Source organism: Callithrix jacchus, chromosome 10 (genome assembly GCF_049354715.1).
Source record: "Callithrix jacchus isolate 240 chromosome 10, calJac240_pri, whole genome shotgun sequence".
Taxonomy (NCBI): domain Eukaryota; kingdom Metazoa; phylum Chordata; class Mammalia; order Primates; family Cebidae; genus Callithrix; species Callithrix jacchus.
The window spans coordinates 111,723,138-111,748,435 of record NC_133511.1 but is presented as its reverse complement, the minus strand read 5'-3'; the positions used below and the strand labels follow the sequence as shown (position 1 = coordinate 111,748,435).

General features: G+C 52.5%; 1 protein-coding gene across 3 annotated transcripts; it reads left to right on the top strand.

The window, feature by feature from the left end:
* The first annotated feature begins 310 nt into the window (after positions 1–310).
* Positions 311–24,912, top strand: ARHGAP1 (Rho GTPase activating protein 1). 3 transcript variants are annotated; one of them, XM_078340961.1, is made up of 13 exons: positions 311–364; positions 5,176–5,330; positions 5,549–5,644; positions 14,461–14,548; positions 20,100–20,231; positions 20,921–21,007; positions 21,195–21,293; positions 21,557–21,664; positions 21,747–21,823; positions 22,007–22,084; positions 22,512–22,640; positions 22,823–22,926; positions 23,062–24,912. In XM_078340961.1, the coding sequence occupies exons 2-13, from the start codon at positions 5,198–5,200 to the stop codon at positions 23,248–23,250; spliced, it is 1,320 nt and encodes a 439-aa protein (XP_078197087.1). In that variant the 5' UTR covers positions 311–364; positions 5,176–5,197; the 3' UTR covers positions 23,251–24,912. The 3 variants fall into 3 exon arrangements, with proteins under 3 accessions (XP_078197087.1, XP_002755289.2, XP_054096808.1); XM_002755243.7 differs by having other exon boundaries at positions 311–369; positions 5,149–5,330; XM_054240833.2 differs by lacking the exon at positions 22,512–22,640 and having other exon boundaries at positions 311–369; positions 5,149–5,330.
* Positions 24,913–25,298: the final 386 nt, after the last annotated feature.

Sequence of the window (25,298 nt, the reverse complement as noted above, 5' to 3'; positions counted from 1 at the left end):
ACTGGGAATTTGGGAGTAGTGGGGAGGCAGAATTCTGCCCGAGAGAAATACGAACCTAGGATTCCGGAGGTCCACCAGGGATTCGAGTATCTAGTAAAGCGGAACTAATTGTTCCAGCTACCTCTTTTTGGGAGTGACAAGTCGGACAGTTATGCTGTTACATCCCCTAGGTGGGTACTTAGGCGGGCAAGTGCAGGAAGTGGGCGGGGCTCCTGGAAAGGCCAAGTTTGGGGCCGGAAGTGGGTTGGAGGTGTGGCGGAAGTGGTTGGGGACCGAGGAGAGCGGGAGGGGGCGGTTCCCGTTCCACCTCGGAGCCGGATGTTTGCCGAGCTTTGACAGGCGTGGCAGAGGGAGCAGTGCCCGAGTGCGGTGAGCTGCTGGCCGCGGGGTCTCCCCGGGTGGGGACGGGGAAAGGAAAGGAGCTGGCCAGGTCTTCCGAAGGGATGGGGTCCGGATGGGGAGGACCCGAGCAGATCCGAGGAGGGGGACGGGGGTGGAATTGGGCTCAGAGGCCCGGCCTTCTTGCAGGGTTTCTGCCCCATTTTGGCGCCTGCAATAAGAGGACTTTTACCACTGTCGCTGCCTTCTTCCTGGAGAAAGTACTCCCCAGGGGAAAGTCCAGGCCAGATCGCTGTCATCCAGCAAGCCGGCGGGAGGGGGAAAACTCCCAGATTTGATCTGGCAAAGCACTAAGAACAAGAAATTTGAGGGAAGTATTCCTCCCTGCCACCTATTAGGCCACGATTTCAGTTCAACTTCTTAATCTGTGAAATGGGATAATTGCAAAACGCAACTTGGGCTTTGTAAACCGTGAAGCTCTATGCAAACATAATTGTAGTTGAGAGTTGTAATTGCTGTTGTATTGTGGTAGGATTCGGGTTTTTGTAATTATGGAGCTGCAACTAGAAAGCCGATTCCAGCACTGAGAATATGATTTTCTTTTCTTTTTTTTTGAGATGTAGTCTCGGTGGCATGATCTTGGCTCACTGCAACCTCTACCTCCCAGGTTCAAGTGACTCTCCTTCTCCTGCCTCAGCCTTCTGAGTAGCTGACATTACAGGCACGTGCCACCATACCGGGCTAATTTTTTGTAGTTTTAGTAGAGACGAGGTTTCACCGTGTTAGCCGGGGTGGTCTCGATCTCCTGACCTGTGATCCACCTGCCTCAGCCTCCCAAAGTGCTGGGATTACAGGCGTGAGCCACTGTGCCCGGCTTCTTTTGATTTTTTTTTTCTTTTAGATGGAGTCTTCGTCTGTTGCCCAGGCTGGAGTGCAGTGGGGCGATCTTGGCTCATTGCAACCTCTGCCTCCCAGATTCAAGTGATTCTTCTGCCTCAGCCTCCCTAGTAGCTGGGACTACAGGGCTGTGCCACCACACCTGGCTCATTTTTGTATTTTTAGTAGAGATGGGGTTTCACCATATTGGCCAGACTGGTCTTGAACTCCTGACCTCATGATCCACCTGCCTCAGCCTCCCAAAGTTCTGGGATTACAGGTGTGAACCATCACGCCCCACAAGAATATGATTTCAAGTTGCTATCTGTGTTCTGTATAAAAGAGAAGATTAGGGGAGAGGCTTTAGTTTGCTCTTTTGTGGCACTTCTCTGAATCTTGAGAATTGCATGAATGACAGCTACTTAGGTAATTGTTTAGGTGCTGATCCTCGCCAAGAGACCACTACAGACAGACATGGATTAAAGCCCTGACTCTGCTGGTTGTATGACCCTCAGCAATTGGCTTATTTTTTTCTTGTCCTCACTTTCCTCACTGTAAAATGGGCTTAATAGAACATGCTTCATCAGTGCTATTGTGAGGTTGAGTTTATGTCCCCAGTTCATGGTCCTATATAGGCCCTGAACAAGTATGCATTCCCTTCTTAATTAATGAGGAGATGAATTAATTCCCTCAGTCATTCAACAAATGACAGCATCTACTATGTATCAGGTGTTATTCCGAATGGGCCAGAAGTTCTTAAATGGTGATTCTCAGAAGGTGTTTTAACCTCTTAAAATTGCATGCATCTACTAACTTTTCTTAGGGAAAACGTCCACAAATGTTACCAGTTTCAGAAAAGTCTACAGCTTCCCAAGAGTGATTGCCTAAGGTGATCCTTAGGATTTTTATAATTGGCTGGGTGGTGTGGCTCACGCCTGTAATCCCAGCACTTTGGAAGGCCAAGGCGGGCAGATCACCAGAGGTCAGGAGTTCGAGACCAGCTGGCTAACATGGTGAAACCCCATCTCTACTAAAAATACAAAAATTAGCCAGAGGTGGTGGCAGGTGCCTGTAATCCCAGCTACCAGGGAGGCTAAGGCAGGAGAATCACTTGAACCCGGGAGGCGGAGGTTGCAGTGAGCTGAGATTGCACCACTAATAGTCTCACTCTATTGCCTGGCCAACAGAACAAGACTCTGTCTCAAAAAAAAAAAAAGATTTTTTAACGGTTTACCTGCTGAGAATGGAAAAATTAATCTCAGAGTTGGGTGTATTTTGCACAGATTAGAACAGGCTTGTGGGTGGCTGGTGTCTTAAACAGGCAGGATACTTCATTTCTACTACTTGATGTTAGAATTTCCCTGTGCCAGCTTCCTCACCCTCCCACTGAATGGGAGTTCAACTTCCGGGCTCAGAGAAGGTAACAGCTGTGGGTTGGAGGGTGATGGGAGAGGCCACTCTGGCTGGGAGATGGAAACAACTGGGCTTAGTTATGCTGGGAAAGGAGGTGATGTGGGGCATTGAGGGAGGTCACATCTGGAAGAACTGACAGAGTAGAAGAGCAGTCACTGGCAAAAAGGTGGAGTTCAAGTTCAGCTCCCTTTTAGATGGTATCCTTCTCCCTCCCTCACACCTACCCCTGCTCCCAGCTGCTCCTTCTTTCTTTTTTTTTTTTTTGAGACAGTCTCACTCTGTTGCCCAGGCTGGAGTGAAGTGGCGTGATCTCTACCTCCCAGGTTCAAGCAATTCTCCTGCCTCAGCCTCCTAAGTAGCTGGGATTACAGGCACCCACCACTATGCCTGTCTAATATATATATATATATATTTTTTTTAGTAGAGACGGGATTTCACCATGTTGGCCAGGCTGGTCTCGAACTCCTGACCTCGGGTGATCCACCTGACTCGGCCTCCTAAAGTGCTAGGATTACAGGTGTGAGCTACCTCACCCGGCCCCATCTATTCCTTCTTATTCCGCTGTTCTCTGCAGCACAAAGTATTTCTGAGCACTGGAGAATTACATTTCTGGGAGGCACTGTTGCCTCTACAGAGGAGGAAATTTAGGCCCAAGTAGGAAAAGGACTTGCTCAGCATCTTTGCAGCGCACTGGCTTAGGCAAGAGGATAATCTAGCTCTCCATACTACCTCATCGTTTCACGCCATTGAGTACCTACTGTGTGCAGAAAGATGTCTCTGGGCTAGCTGTGGGTGGGGTTGAAGGAGCCCCTGTTCCCTGGGCAGTGACAGGCTGAACAGAAGGGATGGAGAGAAGGCTCTGGCCAAGAGGGGGTTGCTTTGAGCTGGATTCTGTCTTTATTACCCTCTTGGAGGTCACTATGGAAGGCAGCCGCCACAGCCTTCTGGTTGGATGGCACAGAGGAGCATGTAGATATTGGAGGGTTGAAGGGTTGAAGGCTGAAGGGGAGTGAGGGAGCTGGGCGTGGCGTCACTGAGAGAAATGCATTCCTACTGTGAGGGATCATTCTGCTTTGAGTTCTTTGGAAGGGATTATATTTTGATGATAAGCAGTGGTAGTGGATGAGGCCAGGGGACAGGGCAAAGGAGAAGAAGAAGAGGGTTTTTTGGCTGTTTTGGCTGGTTGGCTTTGGCTTGGGAGCATGAAACAGCGTTACCTCTGAATCTGTGTGGTTGCCCTGGTGATAGGGGACCTGTTGCTAGGCACAGGGAGAGGGCTCACCAGCCAGGGCCCTTGACTGTTATGTGATGTGATGTGTGCGGGAGGCTGTCAAGTGGCCTCGAGCCTGGAGTCTGTGGCTCCGGGATGGCAGCTCTCCCCCTCTTCTTCCTGCCCACCCCCAGGCCTTGTCTGCTCTCCTTATCTGCCCTGCTGATTCTCTGACCATATATGTCAGTTTTGGACTCCAGGAATGCAGCTGGACGTGGAGCAGCCTCTTCCCTGGGGTTAGACTGAATAGGTTGAACTGAAAACCCCCCTCCCTCACCCATGTGAGGAGCTTGTGGCAGGAGAGGGAGTTGCTTCCTGTTAGGGCTGAGAGCAAAGGTGCCTACACCCAGGCTGCATATGACTACAACCTTCTGGCCAGTCCAGGCCTGAAGAAACCCGGCTTGGTGGTCGGCACTGCCCCATGCCTGCTGGAGCTGCTTTTCCGCCAGTCACCTCCTCATCCCAGCACTCCAGACACCACGAGCATCCCCCTTTCCCATCTGTGCCCTCCAATCCTTAGGGCAATTGACCTTTCCACCTTGAAACTGATGTCAGGAGTGCTCTGCAGAGTAAGAGTGGGGCTTGGAAGTCCCTAGGAGCCTGCAGACTGTCTGCGATGACTGTCAGGCGATTCTATCCCCTGTTGCTAGTTCCAGTCCTGGGGCAAACCCAGCTGGGCCCCTCAGTCATAGCCATATTTTTCTGGGACCCTGTACTCTCCAGCTCCCTCCTCTCCCCTGGGCCAGGAATGAGGGATGAAGTGGCCAGGGCCACAGATGACTTTTTTCAGGCATGGGATGGGTTTGGAGACCTGACCCCTATGTTCTTTAGATTCTTACAACATTTCTACCCCTGTAACTGCTGGAGACTGGGATGCTTCTGTACTCAGGTCCCCTCAGGAGAGGGGCATGGACCTGTGCCCTTTGTAGCTGGGCCTGCATCACTGAGCCAGCTGGGTGGCAGGCGACACAGGACCTGGCACAGCTCTTCCCTCTCCAGCTGCAGGACCTGGAGGGAGGCGCCGAGCTGTGCCATCCTCTGCCCCAGCTGCCTTTTCTGGCAACATGCCTGAGCTGTGGAGCCAGGAGAACCCAGAGCTACGTGGAGCTCTTGGCGGGATGAGGAGTGTTGAGGAATAGGGACAGGGAGCCTAGGAGAAAGAAGAGTGGGGGCAGGAGGGCACATAGTAGAGGTTGCAGAAGGTGAAAACAGCGGGTCACTGACCTGACACCTGTTCTCCTCTCTCCCAGCTTTCTCTTCAGGTTCTGCAGGGTGAGGCTGTGGGGGACGGGCTTGGCCATGGATCCACTCTCAGAGCTGCAGGACGACCTGACCTTGGATGACACCAGCGACGCTCTGAACCAGCTGAAGCTGGCCTCCATTGATGAGAAGAACTGGCCCTCGGATGAAATGCCTGACTTCCCCAAGTCAGGTGGGCTGTGTCCGGTCTCAGGCAGCTATAGGTGCTTTAGAGGGGAACGCATCCCTCCTGCTGAAGGGAGATGCCAGGAGGGCAGGATGGGACAGACCAGTCCCAGGGTTAGGCTAGGAGCACGAACCTTACTAGGGGAAGGGCCAGACAGCCTGCCTCTCGGGCAGAGCGCGGTGCCAGCCCCCTGGCTTGTCCCCTGACCTTGCTGTGTTCCTCAGATGACTCCAAAAGCAGCTCCCCAGAACCTGTGACACATCTGAAGTGGGATGACCCGTACTATGACATCGCCCGGCACCAGATTGTGGAGGTGGCAGGTGAGCACACCCAGCGCTATTTTCTTAACCCACAGAGCTCCTGGCTTCCGGAAGTCAGCCCCTCACACCACAGGGGAAGAACCTGGGGACATAGGCTGGGCCCACCCTGTAGTCTGACACCTGCAGTCTGACACCTGGCCCGGAGCTCCTGAGTGCATACACTTCTTTTAAAGGACAGACTCGCCAGGCATGGTGGCTCATGCCTGTAATCCCAGCACTTTGGGAGGCTGAGGCAGGTGGATCACAAGGTCAGGAGTTCGAGACCAGCCTGATTGATATGAGAAACCCCATCTCAACTAAAAGTACAAAAAAATTAGCCGGGCATGGTGGCACACACCTGTAATCCCAGCTACTCAGGAGGCTGAGGGAGGAGAATCACTTGAACCCAGGAGGCAGAGGTTGCAGTGAGCCGAGATTGTGCCACTGCACTCCAGCCCGGGCAACAGAGCAAGACTCCATCTCAAATAAAAAAAAAGAAAAACACAGACTGGTGATTGCCATTTGATGTGCTCACCTGCAGCCACCTTCTGACCTCTGGCCCCATTTTCTCCACTTGCATGGGGCATGTGGGGAGCCATGTAGCCTAATGGCTTTGAAGTCAGAAAGCCCTGGGTTAAACTCCAGCTCTGCTCTCTGAACTCTCATTTCTTCCTGGTGAGTTACAATAATGAACGCATGTCAGGGCCTACGCCAGAGCCAGAGCACAGTTGGTCTTGAATAAGTGGGCCTCCCCTCCCCTCGTTCTATTCCCCTCCTGTCCCTCTACCCTAATGTTGACTTTTCCACCCCATCAGTTACTGGGGAGGATGGGAAGTGCCGGTCCTTCTTGGGAGTTGGTAGCCCCAGGGAAGTCTGGAATGGGCAGAGCCTCTTCCCAGAAGTGGGGGGCCACATGGCTCCCTGGAGCATCAGGTTCCTGCCAGATGTGCTGCCCTGCTGAGAATGGGTGTGGAGCTCCACTTAGGTCTCTGTCTGAGGGAGCTACCTCTCTCCTGTTCATAAGGGGAGACCCAGAAGAAACCAGGAGCAGGGGAGTCAGGCTGAGGAGGTGGTTGCTGCCCTTAGAGCCCTGCTTTAGAAGGAGCAACTGGAATCCTAGGATCCTTGTCTTTTCCCTAACATTTCTCCGTCCTTGCTGGTGAGGCCAGGCATTCATAAGCAGGGTGACAGCGGGGGCCCTGCTCTCAGGCATTGGCATGGGCAAAGAGAGCCAGGTAGACACCAGCCCTGGAAGAAGCCCATCCAGCCATGGGGTTGCTGGGCTCAGAGAGGCAGGGATTGCCCCAAAGGTCAAAGGTGTTTCCTTAACATTTGTACTCCTGCTGCCTGCCCTGGTCTGAGTTGAGGGCCTTGGCTCTGGTCTCACTCGCCCTCTGCGGAAGCAAGACTGAGAGTTTTTTCTCTGGCCTGGTTCTGAATTTGACACAGGAGAGTTACCCTGAAGGTTCTGAATTTGACACAGGAGAGTTACCCTGAAGGTTCTGAATCTGACTGGGGTCTGGGAGGTGCCTAGTGTGGAGGAGTATCTGTCCTGACATCATCCTGGCCTGTGTGGTCAAGGCAGAGCTGGGGGAGCCTGCCCTTTCCCACTAATGTGGGTGATGTCTCTTTCCCCACATCCCTGGCACAGAGCTGCAATTTCTTTCTATTTCCTCAGACTGTGATGAGCATGAGGGGGCCCAGCCAGGTAGGTGTCCGTCCTGGCTCTCTGTGCTTGGCCTCTCTGGGCTGCGCCTCTGGGGCTGTGAATCAGGAAGGGCTGTGAATCAGGAGGGGCTCTTGGTGGAGGCCAGATGGGGCTAGCTTAATTGTGGCCCCACTCTGGGGAGCTGAGAGCTGGTGGTGCCTGGGAGCCGGAAATAGCAAAAGATTTATGGGAAGTGGGGGAGCGAGGAGGGGAAGGCTGTGTGGGGACACACCCAGACCCCAAAGGGAACGGAGCTCCCAGGAGGGTCTGGCCCTGGGCAATGGCCTAGCCTGAGTGGTGGCTCAGGGACCTTCTGGGTGATAGTGTCCCCATGGGTGTGCCTCCCTGATTGCAGAAAGGTGGCTGGATTGGCATCACCAGGCATTCATTTGATGAGCCCACTGTGGGGGTGTCCGGGAGAAGCTCTTATTGGAAGGGAGGGAGGGTTACAGCCTCAGCTCCCCTGCAGCCCCTGTTCTCCCTGCCTGCAGTTGTTGCCATGCCCCAGGGTCAGATCTGACTCAGTCCCAGTGGGTTCTTTCCAGTGGTGTGCTGGTAAATGGCTCTCTGGAGAGGGGAAGAAAAGGCCACGATTTGTAGCGTTTGCAGTTTCTGCTTTGCCGATCTCTAGCTACCAACACCACGTTAACTGGCTTGCAAATTCCTGACCACTGAACAACTTAACAGATGTGTGAGCTGGCTCTAGCGCGTGACCGGCTCTGTCAGCTCAGCCCTACCTCCCAGGTCCCAGGCCTGCCCGGCCGGTTGTGGGTGGGGCTGGTCTGTCGGCCCAGAATGCCTGGGGAGACCTGTTGCTGATTAACTCCTCGGCCACCCCTGGAGAGTTCCCGATTGGTATCTGGGGAATGCAGAGGCCTCCTTCTCAGGCGGCTTGTCTCTTTGTGGTGCTTTGCACAAATGCTGCCCTTCCCTCCTCATTGACTCTTCTCCCCAGTGCCCTGGAGACACTAGAGCTGCCAGCTCCTTTGTCTGTAAAGCTCCTGGGCAGGGCCAGGCACAGTGGCTCATGCCTGTAATCCCAGCACTTTGGGAGGCTGAGGCATGTGGATCATGAGGTCAGAATTGCTTGAACCCAGCAGGTGGGAGATTGCAGTGAGCAGAGATCATGCCACTTCACTACAGCCTGGGTGACAGAGCGAGACACCATCTCAAAAAAAAAGTGCACATGCTTGTAATATTTGTCATATGACATCATGGAGGTGCTGCATTTACTGAGTGCATTGGTGGAGTCTGGTTGAGAACCCAAAGCTTCCCATTTACAAAGTGGCACCACAGGCCTTTAGCCCGCACCCCAGCAGCGTCCCTAACCAGTTGCTACTTCTGAAATTTCAGAGCCAGGGCCCTCAGACTTTCTATCCTGGCTGAATCCTGAAATCTGCCAGCCAATGAGGCCTGCCTTGCTGCCAGAGCAGGTGTGAGGTGTGGGGACTCCCAGACTGGAAGGAAAGATTCTTTTGGAAGCCCCCGTGATCCTTCCAGCATTTCCCCCATATCCAGGGCATTTCCTCTGCCTAGAAGGAGGGAGGCAGATGAGGCCTCCTCTCCCCAGGCTGGTGATAGACATCCCAGGGGTTTCTGAAGCTCCAGACTATAGTGAGGCTGGGCTTGCCAATCTAACCCTTTGTCCCTGGCCCCTGCCAGTCTGCTTTTCCTTCCACTGTCAGAGCCAGTGGGAAGTGAATCAGAGCAGGCACACAGCCTCAGAGCCACCCACAGCTGGCCTCAGGGGATCTCAGCACCTCAGGATCTAGGCTAGGGTATGAAAGAGAGAAGGTGCCACCTGGTCCTTTAAAACAGACCTGCCGGGTTGGAGCTGCATCTTCTCTTCAGACAGGCTGGTAGAAGATTCTCTACTTGCAAATCTGGTGAATTTCTGTCCTGAGCTTTGGGGAAACTCACTGTCTGAAGCAGTCTGACCTGTAACCAAAGCATAATCAAGAACAAACACAGAGGCTAGGCACTGTGGCTCATGCCTATACTCTGAGCACTTTGGGAGGCTAAGGCATGGATCATCTGAGGTCAGGAGTTCGAGATCCCCCTGGTTAACATGCTGAAACCCAGTATCTACTAAAAATACAAAAATTAAGGCTGGGCGCGGTGGATCATGCCTGTAATCCCAGCACTTTGGGAGGCCAAGGCAGGTGAATCACCTGAGGTCAGGAGTTCGAGACAAGTCTGGCCAACATAATGAAACCCTGTCTCTACTAAAAATATAAAAATTAGCCAGGCATGGTGGCACATGCCTGTAATCTCAGCTACTTGGGAGGCTGAGGCAGGAGAATCAACCCAGGAGGCGGAGGTTGTAGTGAGCCGGGATCACCCCATTGCACTCTAGCTTGGGCAACAGGAGCGAAACTTCATCTCAAAAAACATAAAATAAAACAAAAATTAACCAGGTGTGCTGGCACATGCCTGTAGTCCCTGCTACTTGGGAGGCTGAGGCAAGAGAACCGCTTGAACTCGGGAGGTGGAGGTTGCAGTGAGCCCAGATCACGCCACTGCACTCCAGCCTGGATGACAGAGACATGGTCTTTTTTTTTCCCCCTTGTTTGCCAAATCCTAGAGACTTGGTCTTAAAAAAGAAAAAAGAACAAACACAGAAGTAGTACAAGAACCATGCATCCCATGGTTTAATGGTGACCTGTGATTCTGTGCAGGCTAACAAAATGGATTGAATACCTGCCACGTGCGGGATACTGGTACCCTGGTGTGCACCTGTAATCCCCGCTACTCGGAAAGCTGAGGCAGGAGTTCAAGACCAGCCTGTACAACATAGCAAGAGCCTGTCTCAAAAAATTTTTTTAATTAAGTAGGTGGGGTGGCATGTACCTGTAGTGCTAGCTACTCAGGATGTGGGAGGCTAAAGCAGGAGGATTGTTTGAGAGTGGAAGTTAAAGGCTGCAGTGAGCCACAGTTGCACCACTGCACTCCAGCCTGGGTGACAGGATGAGACTCTTATCTCAAAAAAAAAAGAAAGAAAGAAAATCAATCACAGCTTTCCAGTAGTAAAAAAAGAGAGACAACGAGACACAGCCTCTGTCTTTGAGCTGCTCACAAGCCTGTCAGGGAGACAGGTACATAAACGATTATATAGGAGAGCAAAGGGTCAGGACAGTGATGGATGACGGTTTAGCTGGGAGCCATGAAAAGGGGCAGCTAACCCATCTGGGGGAAGAAGGCGAAGACACAGGTGTCTAGGAGGCAATTATGCCTGCTTTGAGTCTTAAGGGTTGGTGAGAGTTAGCCTAAAGGATAGGAGAGGAGCAGACTTGTCTAGAGAAAGGCCTTTCTGGTGTGAGAAACAGTCGAGCTAGCCTGGCATGGGCAGGGCTGTAGGCACTGCTGGAGGTGTGCCCGGTGAGAGCCTGGAGAGGCCTGTGAGCCCTTCCAAGGAGCACTGATAGGACTGGGGCCCTCAGTGTCTATCTGGGGAGGGTTCTAGGAGGAAAGGAGGATTCAGAGCAGTAGAGTGGGGTCAGGTAGGAATTTATAATCCTCCAGGGCTAGAAGATAGACCAAGTTAGGAGGGGATGACAGAGCTGTCTGGGCTTGGTGGGCTGGGCCTCAGACCCTGGCCTAGGAAATTCTTGGAGGGCCCTGGTTAGGACCTTTTAGAGCCAACAGAACCAGGCAATGCTTTGGATGGAGATGGGAGTTTTGGGGGATTGATGTAGAGGCTGACATGGTGCTGTGACAGCCGGGAGCAAGGTACTAAATCAGGCCCAAGCACCAGCAGCAGGCAGGGATTGGAGCCGCCCAGCACATTCCAGAAGCCTCCCTGAGCCCCTCCACTGAGGCTTGCCTTGGCCCTAGAGAAAAGGGTCAGTACTTTGGAAAAACACTGACTCCTTGGGGAGGATCATGAAATCATGGCTTATGAAATAGCAGGAGACGCTCAGCAAGGCCTGTGGCTGTCTGCAGTCCTGGGAGGTGGAGGAAGGGCGACTTCCCCTGCATTCAAGGTTGAATAAGTGGCTGGGTGTTGTGGCTCATGCCTGTAATCCCAGCACTTTGGTAGGCCAAGGCGGGCAGATCACCTGAGGTCAGGAGTTGGAGACCAGTCTAGCCAACAGTGAAACCCTGTGTCTACTAAAAATACAAAAATTAGTTGGACATGGTAGCTTACGCCTGTAGTCCCAGTTACTCAGGAGGCTGAGGCAGGAAAATCGCTTGAACCCAAGAGATGGAGGTTGCAGTGAGCTGAGATCACACCATTGTACTCCAGCCTGGGCAACAGAGTGATACTCCATCTCAAAAAAAAAAAAGTTGAATAAGGGGTCTTTTTATTCAGCTCTCAGATGGCAGGGATTACACAAGTTAGTCTGGTGTCTCGGGAGAGGCAGGAGGGTAGACGTGAAGGGAAGTTCCCTAGGGAATGGGGGAGTGGGGACCAGGCCCTGCCCCCATTGAGCTTTGCTTAGAGTCCTTTATCCATGCTGACCCAGGAAAAGCATATTACATTAGGGCACAATAGTGTACATTTCTGGAGCTTCCCAGCTTCAGAACAGAGCCAGATGGTCAGGCCATCAAATTGTGACTTTTTGGACAAACATCCTTGAATGATTACACCCAAATGAGCATTTTCCCACTGCCATAGCATAACAGACTCCTCTGAACCACATGTTCTTTAGAATATCTTAATGAGAAAGGATAGAATGCTTAGAAACCTACAGAAGTCGCCAGGCGCAGTGGCTCACACTTGTAATCCCAGCGCTTTGGGAGGCCTTGGCAGGTGGATAACCTGAGGTCAGGAGTTTGAGACCAGCCTGACCAACATGGAGAAACCCCATCTCTACTAAAAATAAAAAATTAGCCAGGCGTGGTGGCACATGCCTATAATCCCAGCTACTCAGGAGGCAGAAGCAGGAGAATCACTTGAACCCAGGAGGCAGAGGTTGTGGTAAGCTGAGATCGCACCATTGCACTCCAGCCTGGGCAGCAAGAACAAAACTCCATCTCAGAAAACAGAAAGAAAAAGAAACCTACAGAAGTCAATCAGAGCCAGTTAGGTTCATAATTCTAGTAATAAGCTGGGTGCAATGGTGTACACCTGTAGTCTCAGTGACTTAGGAAGCTGAGGTAGGAGGATCACCTAAAGCCAGGAGTTCAAGAACAGCCTGGGCAACACAGGGAGACCCCCATCTCTTTAAAAAAATTCTAGTAATAAAATCAGAAAGTAATTGTCAGTGGTCATAAATGAGACATGACTGTTAAGTAATCAGACTAATTCCTCAGTGGCCTCAAACATGCTGAGAAGGTAACTTCAAGAGGCTTTCCAAATACATGATGCTTAGCGAGGATGCTTTTTTTTTTTTTCCCCCCCCCAAAACGGAGTCTTGCTATGTCACTCAGGCTGGAGTACAGTGGCATGATCTTGGCTCACTGCAACCTCCACCTCCAGGGTTCAAGTGATTCTCCTGTCTAGCCTCCCGAGTAGTTGGGATTACAGGGGCCTGCCACCACACCCGGCTAATTTTTGTATTTTTAGTAGAGACAGGGTTTCACTGTGTTGGCCAGGCTGGTCTCAAATTCCTGACCTTGTGATCCACCTGCCTCAGCCTCCCAAAGTGCTAAGATTACAAGCGTGAGCCACCGAGCCTGGCTGGAAAAGTGTCGACTTTTAAGATGACTATTTGGCAAGATCTCAAATGCTTTACTGAGCTTCCCCCTGCCCCACCAACCCTGAGACAGAGTCTCACCCTGTCACCCAGGCTGGAGTGCAATGGCATGATCTCAGCTCACTGCAATCTCTGCCTCCCAGGTTCAAGCGAGTCTCCTGCCTCAGCTTCCCAAGTAGCTGGGATTACAGGTGTCCACTACCATGCCCAGCTAATTTTTTGTATCTTTACTAGAGATGGGGCTCATCATGTTGGCCAGGCTGGTCTCGAACTCCTGACCCTCCTGATCCACCCACCTTGGCCTCCCAAAGTGCTGGGAATACAGGCATAATCCACCGGGCCTGGTCCTAGTGAGCATTTTTAAATAATTGAGAAAAGATTCATATAACAAAATCATCAGTATGCAGTGCACAATTCAGTGGTTTAATATTTAGTACATAACGTCATACAATTATCGCTGCCAACTGACCCCAAATCATTTTTATCACCTGTACTCATGCACATCACCAAACCCTGCACCCACTAAGCAGTCAGTCCCCATTCCCTCCTCCCAGCACCTGGAAACCACTACTTTGCTTCCTGTTTCTATGCATGTACCTATGTAGACATCTCATGTACCTGGCCTTTTGTGACTGGCTTTCACTTGGCATAGTGTTCCGGAGGTTCATCCACATTGCAGCCTGTGTCAGTACTTCATTCCTTTTCACGGTCAAACAGTATTCCATTGCATGGATGAACTACCTCCATTATCCTTTCATCCGCTGATGGACATTTGGGTTATCTGTACCAAGGATGACTTTTTTTTTTTTTTTGAGACAAGAGTCTCGCTCTGTCACCCAGGCTGGAGTACAGTGGCGCCAGCTCAGCTCACTGCAACCTCTGCCTCCCGGGTTCAAGCGATTTTCCTGCCTCAGCCTCCCAAGTAGCTGGGACTACAGGCATGTACTACCACTCTTAGCTAAGTTTTGTATTTTTAGTAGAGATGGGGTTTCACTATGTTGGGAGGGCTGATCTTAAACTCCTGACTTCAGGTGATCCTCCCGCCTTGGCCTCCCAGAGTGTTAGGATTACAGGCGTGAGCCACTGTGGCCAGCTGGCATGACTTTTGAAAAAGGGTGTGGCGGTGCTCACCTATAGTCCTGGCTACTTGGGAGGCTGAAGCAGGAGGATCTCTTGAGCCCAGAAGATCAAGGCTACAGTGAACCATGATGGCACCACTACACTCCAGACTGGGTGAAAGAACAAGATTCCATCTTGAAAAAAAAAAAGTGATTTTTTTTTTAATACCCTAGCTCAGTAGCCCTGAAAGCAAGCTGTCCCCCTCTTCAGTGGCACACACTTGAGTGCAGGAGGCTGCCTGGAGGTGTGTCTGCATGGGCACCCTAGCCCCTGTGCTAACTGGTTCAGATCTGCAGGCCTGGCCCCTTTAAGTTCCTCACTTCTTTTGGTTCCCCCTCAACCCACCACGCTCCATCTTTCTCCACACCTAGGAGATGACAAGTATGGGCGGAAGATCATTGTGTTTAGTGCCTGTCGCATGCCCCCCAGCCACCAGCTGGACCACAGCAAGCTCCTGGGGTGAGTACCTGCGGGGAAGTGTGTTGGGGCTCTGCCCAGATCCCTAGTGTAGCCTAATGCCACATTCTTCACTGTCCCTCCCTGCCTGGGAGAGCTTGGCCACCTGCCTTAATGCCTCCCCTCTTCTCATGAAAGAGCTGGTTTCTATTTAGGGGAGAGCACTGGATGAGGAGTCAGACCTAGTTTTTAGTTATTGAAACTGGATGACCTTGGTAAGCATCTTTAAGCCTCATTTTCCTCTCCCTTGAAAAGCGATAATAATACAGGCGTCTTTCTTTATAGGAGTGAGAAACAGCACATGGAAAGGAAGGACTTTTGTCCAAATGTGAGGATTGACCATTAGAATCCTCTGGTGCTGGCCAGGCACAGTGGCTGACGCCTATAAACTCAGCACTTTGGGAGGCCGAGGTGGGTGGATCACAAGGTCAATAATAGATCAAGACCATCCTGGCCAATGTGGTGAAACCCTGTCTCTACTAAAAATACAAAAATTAGACGGGCATGGTGGTGGGCGCTGGTGGTCTCAGCTACTTGGGAGGCTGAGGCAGAAGAATCACTTGAATGCAGGAGGCCGAGGTTGCGGTGAGCTGAGATCACGCCACTGCACTCCAGCCTGGGCAACAGAGGGTGACTCTGCCTCAAAAAAAAAAAAAAAAAAAAGAATCCTCTGGTGCTTCTGAGATGGTTGCAGTGTTTATCATTTCTAGGAATAATTAGTGTTGTGTTATTTTGTGCCTTTGGTGTCAGTGGTTTCTGTACCTATGTGGGTTCTGTGAGCTAAACATAGGTAATAGCTCTGGCTGGTCCAGACACTTCCTGATTCACGTCTGAAGCCTGGTTGAATGCAGAGGCTTGAGCAGAGGCTTGACATACCCGTTGATGGTTGTGCCAGCTCTGGGCCCACAGGTGAGCACACTCACCTCCTGCTGCTGTCCTCAGGGTGTGTAGTAGAGTGAGACCATCTTGCCTTTCTTTCTTTTCTTCTCTCAGCAAATTTTAGAAAGATGCACTTCTTTCTTGACCAGTTTAAAGCACTCTCTGAAATGTAAAATTCTGGCACTGTCCCAGGCAGCTCTGAGAGATCCTGAGCTCTGTAAGATCCTGAATGGTTGCGTGTGAGCAGGAGGAAGTAGGGGCTCAGGACAGACCAGAGGGGCTCGGCAGAAGGAGAGGGGCCTGAATTTGGAGTCTCAGCCAGTCCTGGGCAAGGCAGGGCCACAGGCTGAGTCTTCCAGCACCATGTATGTGTTCTTTCTTTCTGGCCTTCTGAACCCTCTTCCCACTGCTCCTCGGATAAGGCAGGCAGAGCCTTGTTCAAGCCCACCACACAGCCCAGCCAGAATGAGCAAGAGCTTGGCCTGAGGCTGGCGGAGGCACATGGCCTTTTCTCTGGTTCTTTCTGTTCCTGATGGACCAGGTGACAGCCTTCTGGCCAGATAATAAGTAAAGTGGGAGGAAGTCAGTGGATGGGGGTGGAAAGCACCCAGTTTTCAGGAGGCAGCTTGCTGAGGGAGGCCACACCCACCCCAGGGCATCCTTGGCTTCAGGAAGTCCTCGATGTCTGCTGATGCTTGCCCTCTGTCACTTCCCTGCCTGGTCACAGTCCCTGCTGAGGGCAATTAGGTGCTTCCATTATGGAGCACTTTGTCCCGTTTTCAGTAGATTATCTCAGACTTGGCTCTTCCCAGCTATCCATTCAGATCTGGGATGTTGAAACAGAAAGTACCTGAAGCTTGGAGTCAAATTCAAAAGACACATTAAACTTCAGCTCTGTACCTCGTGCTTTGGGCAGGTCTTTTCCAAGCTTTGTAAAAATGAGATTTGTGGCCGGGCACGATGGCTCATGCCTGTAATCCTAGCATTTTGGGAGGCCAAGGCAGATGGATCACTATGTCAGGAGTTCGAGACCAACCTGACCAACATGGTGAAACCCTGTCTCTACTAAAAATGCAAACATTACCCAGGCATGGTGGTCTGCGCCTGTACTCCCAGCTACTCAGGAGGCTGAGGCAGAGGAATCACTTGAACCCAGGAAACAGAGGTTGCAGTGAGCCGAGATGATGCCACTGCACTTCCAGCCTGGGCAACAGATGAAGATTCTGTCTCAAAAAAAAAAAAAGATACAAAACATTATAGAGTTCCATAAACATTATAGAAAAAATAAGAAGTGACTACACGAAAAAGAATTTTTTTGGGGGACGGCATCTCACTCTTATTGCCCAGGCTGGAGTGCAGTGGCACGATCTCGGCTCACGGTAACCTCTACCTCCTGGGTTCAAGCAATTCTCCTGCCTCAGCCTACCAAGTAGCTGGGATTACAGGCATGCACCACTACCCCCAGCTAATTTTGTATTTTTAGTAGAGACAGGGTTTCTCCATGTTGGTCAGGTTGGTCTCAAACTCCCAACGTCAGGTGATCTGCCTGCCTTGGCCTCCCAAAGTGCTGGGGTTACAGGCGTGAGTCACCACACCCAGCCCAGTTTTATATCTTTTTTTTTTTTTTTTTTTGAGATGGAGTTTCGCTGTTGTTACCCAGACTGGAGTGCAATGGCACAATCTCGACTCACCACAACCTCTGCCTCCTGGGCTCAAGCAATTCTCCTGCCTCAGCCTCCCGAGTAGCTGGGACTACAGGCGCGCACCACCATGCCCAGCTAATTTTTGTATTTTTAGTAGAGACAGGGTTTCACCTTGTTGACCAGGATGGTCTCGATCTCTTGACCTCGTGATCCACCCACCTCGGCCTCCCAAAGTGCTGGGATTATAGGCGTGAGCCACCGCGCCTGGCCCATTACATTTTTTTCTAAGCATTAAACATTCTTTGAAAATATCATCTAGGGCCTTGGAAGGCTGAGGCAGAAGAATTGCTTGAGCCAAGGAGGCGGAGGTTGCGGTGAGCCAAGATCGTGCCATTGCACTCCAGTCTGGGTAACAACAGCGAAACTCCATCTCAAAAAAAAAAAAAAGAAAAATCATCTAAAAAATATTCTATTGACATCTAATATGCTGACATAAGAGTGAACAAATTATAAGTGTCCTGTGTGATGAATTTTCAAAAACCACATACAGCTGTGTCACTCACACCCCACAAAGGGCATAACCGCTGTTCTGACGTGTGACTTCACAGATTCATTCTGTCTGCAGAAGCGTCCTGTGAGCTCTTCTATTTATGGCTGTCACATGACTGATTTAACCCATTCCCTGCTGTTGCAGTTAGCTTGCCACTAGATTTTTTTCCCCATCATAAAACAGGTCACGAAGAACAGCTTTCTACAAAAATGTTTCTGTTCATCTCAGATTATTTCCTTAGGACAAACTCCTAGACATATTTTTACAGGATCAGAGAGTATGAGCATTTTATAGCTTCTGATAAACATCACTTGATTTCCCTACAAAAGGCCATGACCTCCGTCAGTGGATGAGAGTGTCTGTTTTCACTACAATCTTTGCTGTTTTTATAGTTGGAAAATGCAATCTCTTTATGGGACAGCGCCTTTTATTTTTAATTTTTTTTTTTTGAGATGAAATCTCACTCTGTCACCCAGGCTGGAGTGCAATGGCTTGGTCTCGACTCACTGCAACCTCGGCCTCCCTGCAACCTCTGCCTCCCTGCAACCTCTGCCTCCCGGGTTCAAGCAATTCTCCTATCTCAGCCTCCTGTTAGCTGGCACTACAGGCATGTACCACCACACCCCACTAATTTTTGTATTTTTAGTAGAAACGGGGTTTCACTATGTTGGCCAGGCTGGTCTGGAACTCCTTACCTTGTGTTCCACCCGCCTTGGCCTCCCAAAGCGTTGGGATTACAGGCACGAGCCATCGCGCCCAGTCTATGGACAGCTCTTTGTAAACTGCAGTGCTCAGCACGGGAAAGGGGTAAATGGCCACATGCTGGGGATCCCAGCATCAGCCACCCCACAGCTGCCTGTGCTGGCCCAGCCTGGCACCCACGGGCTAGTCTTGAGCATACTCCCTCTAGGTTAGGCCAAGCTCTGGTCACTTCCCCAGGCTGCTCTCCTTCCCTGCCTCCCCTTGAAGTCCTCAGTATTCTGCCTGCCCAGCCTCCCATCCTGGATGTCACCATGGGAGCCTAGGAGCTCTTTGACCAACTAGAAAAAGGCCTTTGCACGTACTCCCCTCCCTTTCCCCAGTTCTCATTCATTCCATCCATACCTCTCAGTGTGCTCAACACAAGGTGTGTATGTTTGTGCTGAGCTGGTAGGTAGTGTGTTATGCACACAGGGAACCAGAGGAGTTGGGGCTCTTTGGTCCACCAAAGGCCCAGTGACTAGAGCAGGTGACTCTCTGGCCACCCCATCCCCTCTCAAGGACACAGTGTTTTACCCCTGGCGCTGGAGTTCATGTGTAAAAGGCAGAGCTGTCCCGTGGTCAAGAAAGTGGGCTTTGTGCTGGGTGCAATGACTCATGCCTGTAATCCCCCAGCACTTTGGGAGGCCAAGGTGGGAGGATAGCTTGAGGCCAGGAACTCAAGACCAGCCTGGGAAACAGAGTGAGATCCGGTCTCTACAAAATAAAAAATAAAAAAATGAGCCAGGTGTGGTGGCTCACACTTGTGGTTCCTGCTACTCAGTAGCCTGAGGCAGGAGGATAGCATGAGCCTGGGAGGTCAAGGCTGCAGTAAACTGTGATTGTGCCACTGTGCTCCAGCCTGGGTGACAGTAAGACCCTGCCTCAAAAAAAAAAGCAGACTTTGGAGTTAGACACTTTACTTCCAGGATCCACCACAAGCTGTGTGACCTTGGATCAGCACTTGACCTCTCTGGTCATTGCCTTCATTTATAAGATGGAGATTATACCAGCCTCAGTTATGAGCAAGGGATGAGCTAATGTAGGCAAAGTGCTTGGCAGACACTAAAAGCTTAATACTGAGAAATGGTGGGGCATCATTATTACTGATTCAGGGAAACATCATTCCCATTCTTGCTGCAGGCCTCAGAGGGCCCGGGTTTGGGTCCAGTCTCCTGACCTCTAGTTTGTGCTCAAGAATGAGAACTGTTATTATTATTATTATTATTATTATTATTATTATTATTATTGAGACAGAGTTTTGCTCTTGTTGCCCAGGCTGGAGAGCAGTGGCACAGTCTCAGCTCACTGCAACCTCTGCCTCCTGGGTTCAAGTGATTCTCCTGCCTCAGCCTCCCAAGTAGCTGGGATTACAGGCACGCACCACCGCCATGCTCAGCTAATTTTTGCATTTTTAGCAGAGATGGAGTTTCACCACATTGGCCATGGCTGGTCTCAAACTCCTGACCTCAGGTGATCCACCCACCTCAGCCTCGCAAAGTGCTGGGATTACAGGCGTGAGCCACTGTGCCTGACCGAGAGCTATTATTGTCGTTCCTCCACTCAGCCACTACCCTGGGTCTCCTCCACAGGAACCTGACTGATTACGAGCCAGAATATGTGCTAGGGGAGGGCCCGTGTGGAAGGGGCTGTGACATGGCGGGAGATTCCGGGGGCTGCTTTCTGTCTTCGTGGGGCCATGCCTGTGCACAGGGTGGGCCTGAACAGGGCTTTTCTCTGGAAGGTACCTGAAGCACACCCTGGACCAGTACGTGGAGAGCGATTACACACTGCTGTATCTACACCACGGCCTGACCAGCGACAACAAGCCCTCCCTCAGCTGGCTCCGTGATGCCTACCGGGAGTTTGACCGCAAGTGGGTTGGGGCATGGGGCTTGTGCAGGCGGATCCAGAGGCAGCGGCTCTGCCAGCTTCCAGGCTGTCCTTCACTTGGGCAGGAGCTTATTCCAGGGCAGGGGTGGCAGGTGCTGCTTTCTATGTAAATGAGAACAATCTGCAGTCAGATCACCCTGGCCTCAAAGCCCAGTTTCTCCGCTTATTCGCACTCTGACCTCTTGTTTTACTTAACCTCTCTGAGCCTCCTATTTTCTAATCTGTAAAATGTGATAACCATGGCCCTTACTTACCTGGCATGCTGGCCATGCGTGTGCAAATCAGAAAGTATGCACTGAGGTCGGGCGCAGGGCCTCACTCACACCTGTAATCCCAGCACTTTGGGAGGCTGAGGCGGGCAGATCACTTGAGGTCAGGAATTTGAGACCAGCCTGACTAACATGGTGAAACCCCTATCTCTACTAAAAATACAGAAATTATCTGGGTGTGGTCGTGGGTGCCTATAATTCCAGCTACTCGGGAGGCTGAGGCATGAGAATTGCTTGAACCCAGGAGGTGGAGGTTGCAGTGAGCTGAGATCGTGCCACTGCACTCCAGTCTGGGCGACAGAGCGAGACTCTTTCTCAAAAAAAAAAAAAAGTAGCCCTGGGACCCTAGCACAGCACCTGTCCCACCACACCTGCTCCTGAGTTGCCCCTTCTGCCTCTGCAGGTACAAGAAGAACATCAAGGCCCTGTACATCGTACACCCGACCATGTTCATCAAAACTCTGCTCATCCTCTTCAAACCCATCATCAGGTGAGCAGCTGCAGGCAGAGCAGAGCCAGTGGTCCCAGCTTGCCTAGAACTCTGAAGCCCGAGGCTGGGCAGCCTGGGGACCACCAGGTGCAGCTGGGCCTGGGTCTGAACTGGGTGGGTGTTAGGGGCAGAGTGGAGGCCACCGTAAGCAGGGACTACCAACCCAGGCCCTTTCCTCTACCAACAGCTTCAAGTTTGGGCAGAAAATCTTCTACGTGAATTACCTGAGTGAGCTGAGCGAGCACGTGAAGCTGGAGCAGCTGGGGATCCCTCGACAAGTGCTCAAGTGAGGCGGGTGTGGCGGCCGGGGGCCTGCAGAACCAGGGTAACGAGGATGCGGGTCCTGATTCAGAGACCGAGTGGGGCTTAGGCAGAGCCAGCCTGTGTTCTGACCTCTCCCAGGTCTTTGTTTTCTGCTGTGGAAAGCGGAGTTGTTCGGGAGATCACCTGAGATGATCCTCCTGACCCAGCACGGTCAATGCTTGATTAAATTGGCGGAGCAACTCCAGAGCCAGGCAGGGCCTGATCCACCTCCCCCTGCTCCTGCAGGTATGACGACTTCCTCAAATCCACACAGAAAAGCCCTGCGACAGCCCCCAAGCCCATGCCCCCACGGCCCCCCCTGCCCAACCAGCAGTTTGGGGTGTCGCTGCAGCAGTGAGTATGAAAGGTGGCTGGGCCTCAGGGGCGGGGTGGGCGGGAAGGGCTGCAAGCCCGCCCACTGGCCTTGTTCTCTCAGCCTCCAGGAGAAGAACCCAGAGCAGGAGCCCATTCCCATCGTGCTCAGGGAGACTGTGGCCTACTTACAGGCCCATGGTGAGTGCCGGGCCTGCCAGCTCCCACTGGGAAGCTGAAGAAGCTGCAAGGCAGGGCAGAGGGAGGTCCTGCAAGCCTCAGTGCCCTGACCCAGGCCTGCCTAGAACTCCAAGACAGAGCAGGGACAGGGAATCCAGCTGGTGCCCAGTGCTCCGAGGCTCACCAGGCCCTACTGTTTCCCAGCTCTCACCACCGAGGGCATCTTCCGGAGGTCAGCCAACACCCAAGTGGTCCGGGAAGTCCAGCAGAAGTACAACATGGGTGAGCGGCCCAGGGCTGCGGCAGGGCCACGGGTGTGACTGGTAGGGGCTTCTCTGCCCTCTGCTGCCCTATAAACAAGGGTCTCAGAGTCTCTTCCTGCTAGAGGTTTCCATAGCACTTGGTGTCACATAAGTCCCACTTCTGCCAGGCCTGCTGCCTCATCGGTCCAGCTCCTGAGTCCTGGGTGCAGGCACATTCAGAAGCGAGGAATAACGGTGGGGTGTGCTGGGCCCTGCTCCACCCAGATGGCCAGAACCTGCATTCTCTGGTCACCGAAGAAGAGGGGAGTCAGGTGCCAGAGGGTGCCCCTGGGAGAAGGGGCCTGTGCAGGGTCCAAGGGCGATCAGGCAGTGGGGCCTGCGTTGTCTCCAGATGGGTGCTGCCCTTCAGGCTGCGCCGAGCTCCTCTCATGCTGCCCCCACCCCAGGGCTGCCTGTGGACTTCAGCCAGTACAACGAGCTGCACCTGCCAGCAGTCATCCTCAAGACCTTCCTCAGGGAGCTTCCTGAGCCCCTGCTCACCTTTGACCTCTACCCCCATGTGGTGGGCTTCCTCAGTGAGTTCCCCTCTCTTCTGTTGAGCCTGAGACTGGACTTGGGGCAGGTGTGCTGTGGGCTGGCAGGCCTAGGCGCCTCGCAGGGAGGACAGCTGGGGGGGGGTCTCCCCTCTAGCATGCATCTGGGCTTTCTGAACCAGCCCAGCCCAGGGCCCCTGTCAACCGGGCCCCCTTTTCTCTAGACATAGATGAGAGCCAGAGGGTGGCAGTGACACTGCAGGTCCTCCAGACGCTGCCCGAGGAGAACTACCGGGTGCTTCGTTTCCTGACTGCTTTCCTGGTGCAGGTGAGACCTTGGACTTGGCCTCTGGGGTGAAGGGAGGGGAAGGAGGAGCTGCTGCCTCTGTGCCCTGGTCGGGATTGCTGGGAGTGGGATGCAGAGTCTGTGGCTCTCTGCTGCAGCCCCCAATTCCCTCCCCAGATTTCTGCACACAGTGACCAGAACAAGATGACCAACACTAACCTGGCTGTTGTCTTTGGCCCTAACCTGCTGTGGGCCAAGGATGCGGCCATCACCCTCAAGGCCATTAATCCCATCAACACCTTCACCAAGTTCCTTCTGGATCATCAAGGGGAGCTGTTCCCTAGCCCAGACCCCAGGGGGCTCTGAGCCCGGCCCCTGCCCCACCAGCCCCTCTGTGATAGCCCGGGTTTGGATTCTTCCTCCTGCCATCAGGGGCCTTGAAGCCCCCTGGAGAGAGATGCTGGAGCCGCCCATCAGGCATGCTCTCCCCCACCTCTGTCCAGCCCACCTCACGGCCCTGGCGGCCTCGCTGTTACCAGAAGACTTTTTCTTCGCCTTACACTTCTCACTGCCTCTCTGGACACCCAGCTATTGCTGGGCTTTCCAGAGCTGGGCTTGGCTCTTCTAGCTGGAGAAGAACTGAGCCCCAGTAACCCCTTTCCTGCTTTTTCCTGCCTCTGTTTCCCTGGCAACTGTGGGTGAATCAAATCACTGCCGGCTGGGCTGGTAGCAGGGGCCGGTCCTCCCCTTCTGATTGCTGGGAATGAGCAGCTGAGCTCCTTGGTGTGGCCACTGCCCCACGCTGAGGCGCCTCCCTGTCTGGTTGGCTGCTGTGCTTTGCCTTGCTTTGCTAAGTCCCACTGTGTGAAGGAGTGCAAGCACCCCTGCTGCTATACTGCCCCCAGCAGTTCAGCCTGGGTTATTTCCCCTGCTGAGGAGTGACAGGGCTGGAGCCTAGTATCTGCTTTCTGCCTCCTTCTCTTCCATGAATCCTGGGTCAGCCTTTCCCAAGTGATAATGCCCCTGGGGTGTCCCAAGCCCCTGGTTCTGTCAGGAATGGTAGCTTGGATGACAGGGCTCAGAGTCCCGGCGTCCATTTGAAATCTCCCTCCCTGCCTCTGAGTGTGTGGTGGGATCAGTGACTGGCAGGGTCAGCCTCTCTCTGCCTGGCCTCCTTTCCCACACAGGCAGATCCTCAGCCTTCAGATTCTTGTGGACCTGCCTGTTGTGGAGTCACAGTGGCCCCTGCCCTGGCCAGAGGTGACTCAGTGCTTCAGGATCTGTGGCTCCTTCCTCCAGCTGGGGTACTCTTAAAGGGGCTGGGGTAGAGGCTGAGTGCCCATAGGAGGGCAAAGATTGTGCTGATAGGTCAGCCCAGATCGGTGGGTTCTAGCAGTTTGCCCAGGGGATTAATGGGGCTCTAGGGACCTGCTTTCAAGGAACTTCGACAGCAATTCGACCCCAATGATGGCTGATCTCTCCCACTGTCTTGTAAAATTACACTCCTTCCTGATGAACTCTGGGGACCCCTCTTCCTGCAGCCTTGTCCTTGGGGAGTAGAGGGAAATACTCTGCTCCAGTGACCCTGCCCCCATGACATTGGCCAGGCAGGACAATTCCAGAGCCTGTACTGTGGGGATCCTCACTGGCCAGCCCAGCCTCATCTGCAAGCCAGGCTGGGCCTGGGTGTCACTTCGCTGGGCTCTCCCAAGGCCATCAGCAGTGAATACCCGCACCCCTGCCACTGGAGCCTGGGCTCTCTGTGAGTCCCTTGGTCTCTAGCCTGGGCCTGGGCTGCTCTGCTGCCCGTCCTCCTTTGTGTATCAAGTGTCGCTCACAGCCCCATTCACTGGGGAGCCTTTCGGATCTATTTGGTCTTTCTCGTGCCCCCACTGGTCTGTACCCTGGGGAATGGGCGCTTGTACTGTGAATCCAGTGTTCACATTCACACTTAATGACTTCCTTGGCACAAATCATGTATTTCACCATTTGCACTTTTTGTATTTCAATAAAAATGGAGATGCAAAACTGCCCATCTGGATGTTGGGCAAGTGAGTGGGGCGTGGAAGTTGGGAACTAGATGGGAAGTGTGGTGCGGTAGAGGAAGAGGAACAGATGGGGCCTCAGGAGGTACCCTCCCCGGTCTGTCGCTTCCTCATCTTGTGCACTCGAGTGGTAATGAGGGCAGCTTCCTGACCAACTTCTAGACATGGAGGTGTCCACAGCAACCTTCCCTTATTTGTACCCCAGTATTCCAGCTGGCCACCATGTACTCTATCCTATGACCAGGGCCTCCTGTTTCCCAGTTTGAAGGTACCAGAAGTTTGAAGGGAACTTAAATTTATCTAAGGCAAGTAGGGGGAAGAAAAGTGTGGACTGTGGTGGACAATGGTGTGGGATCTGGGGTCACATGA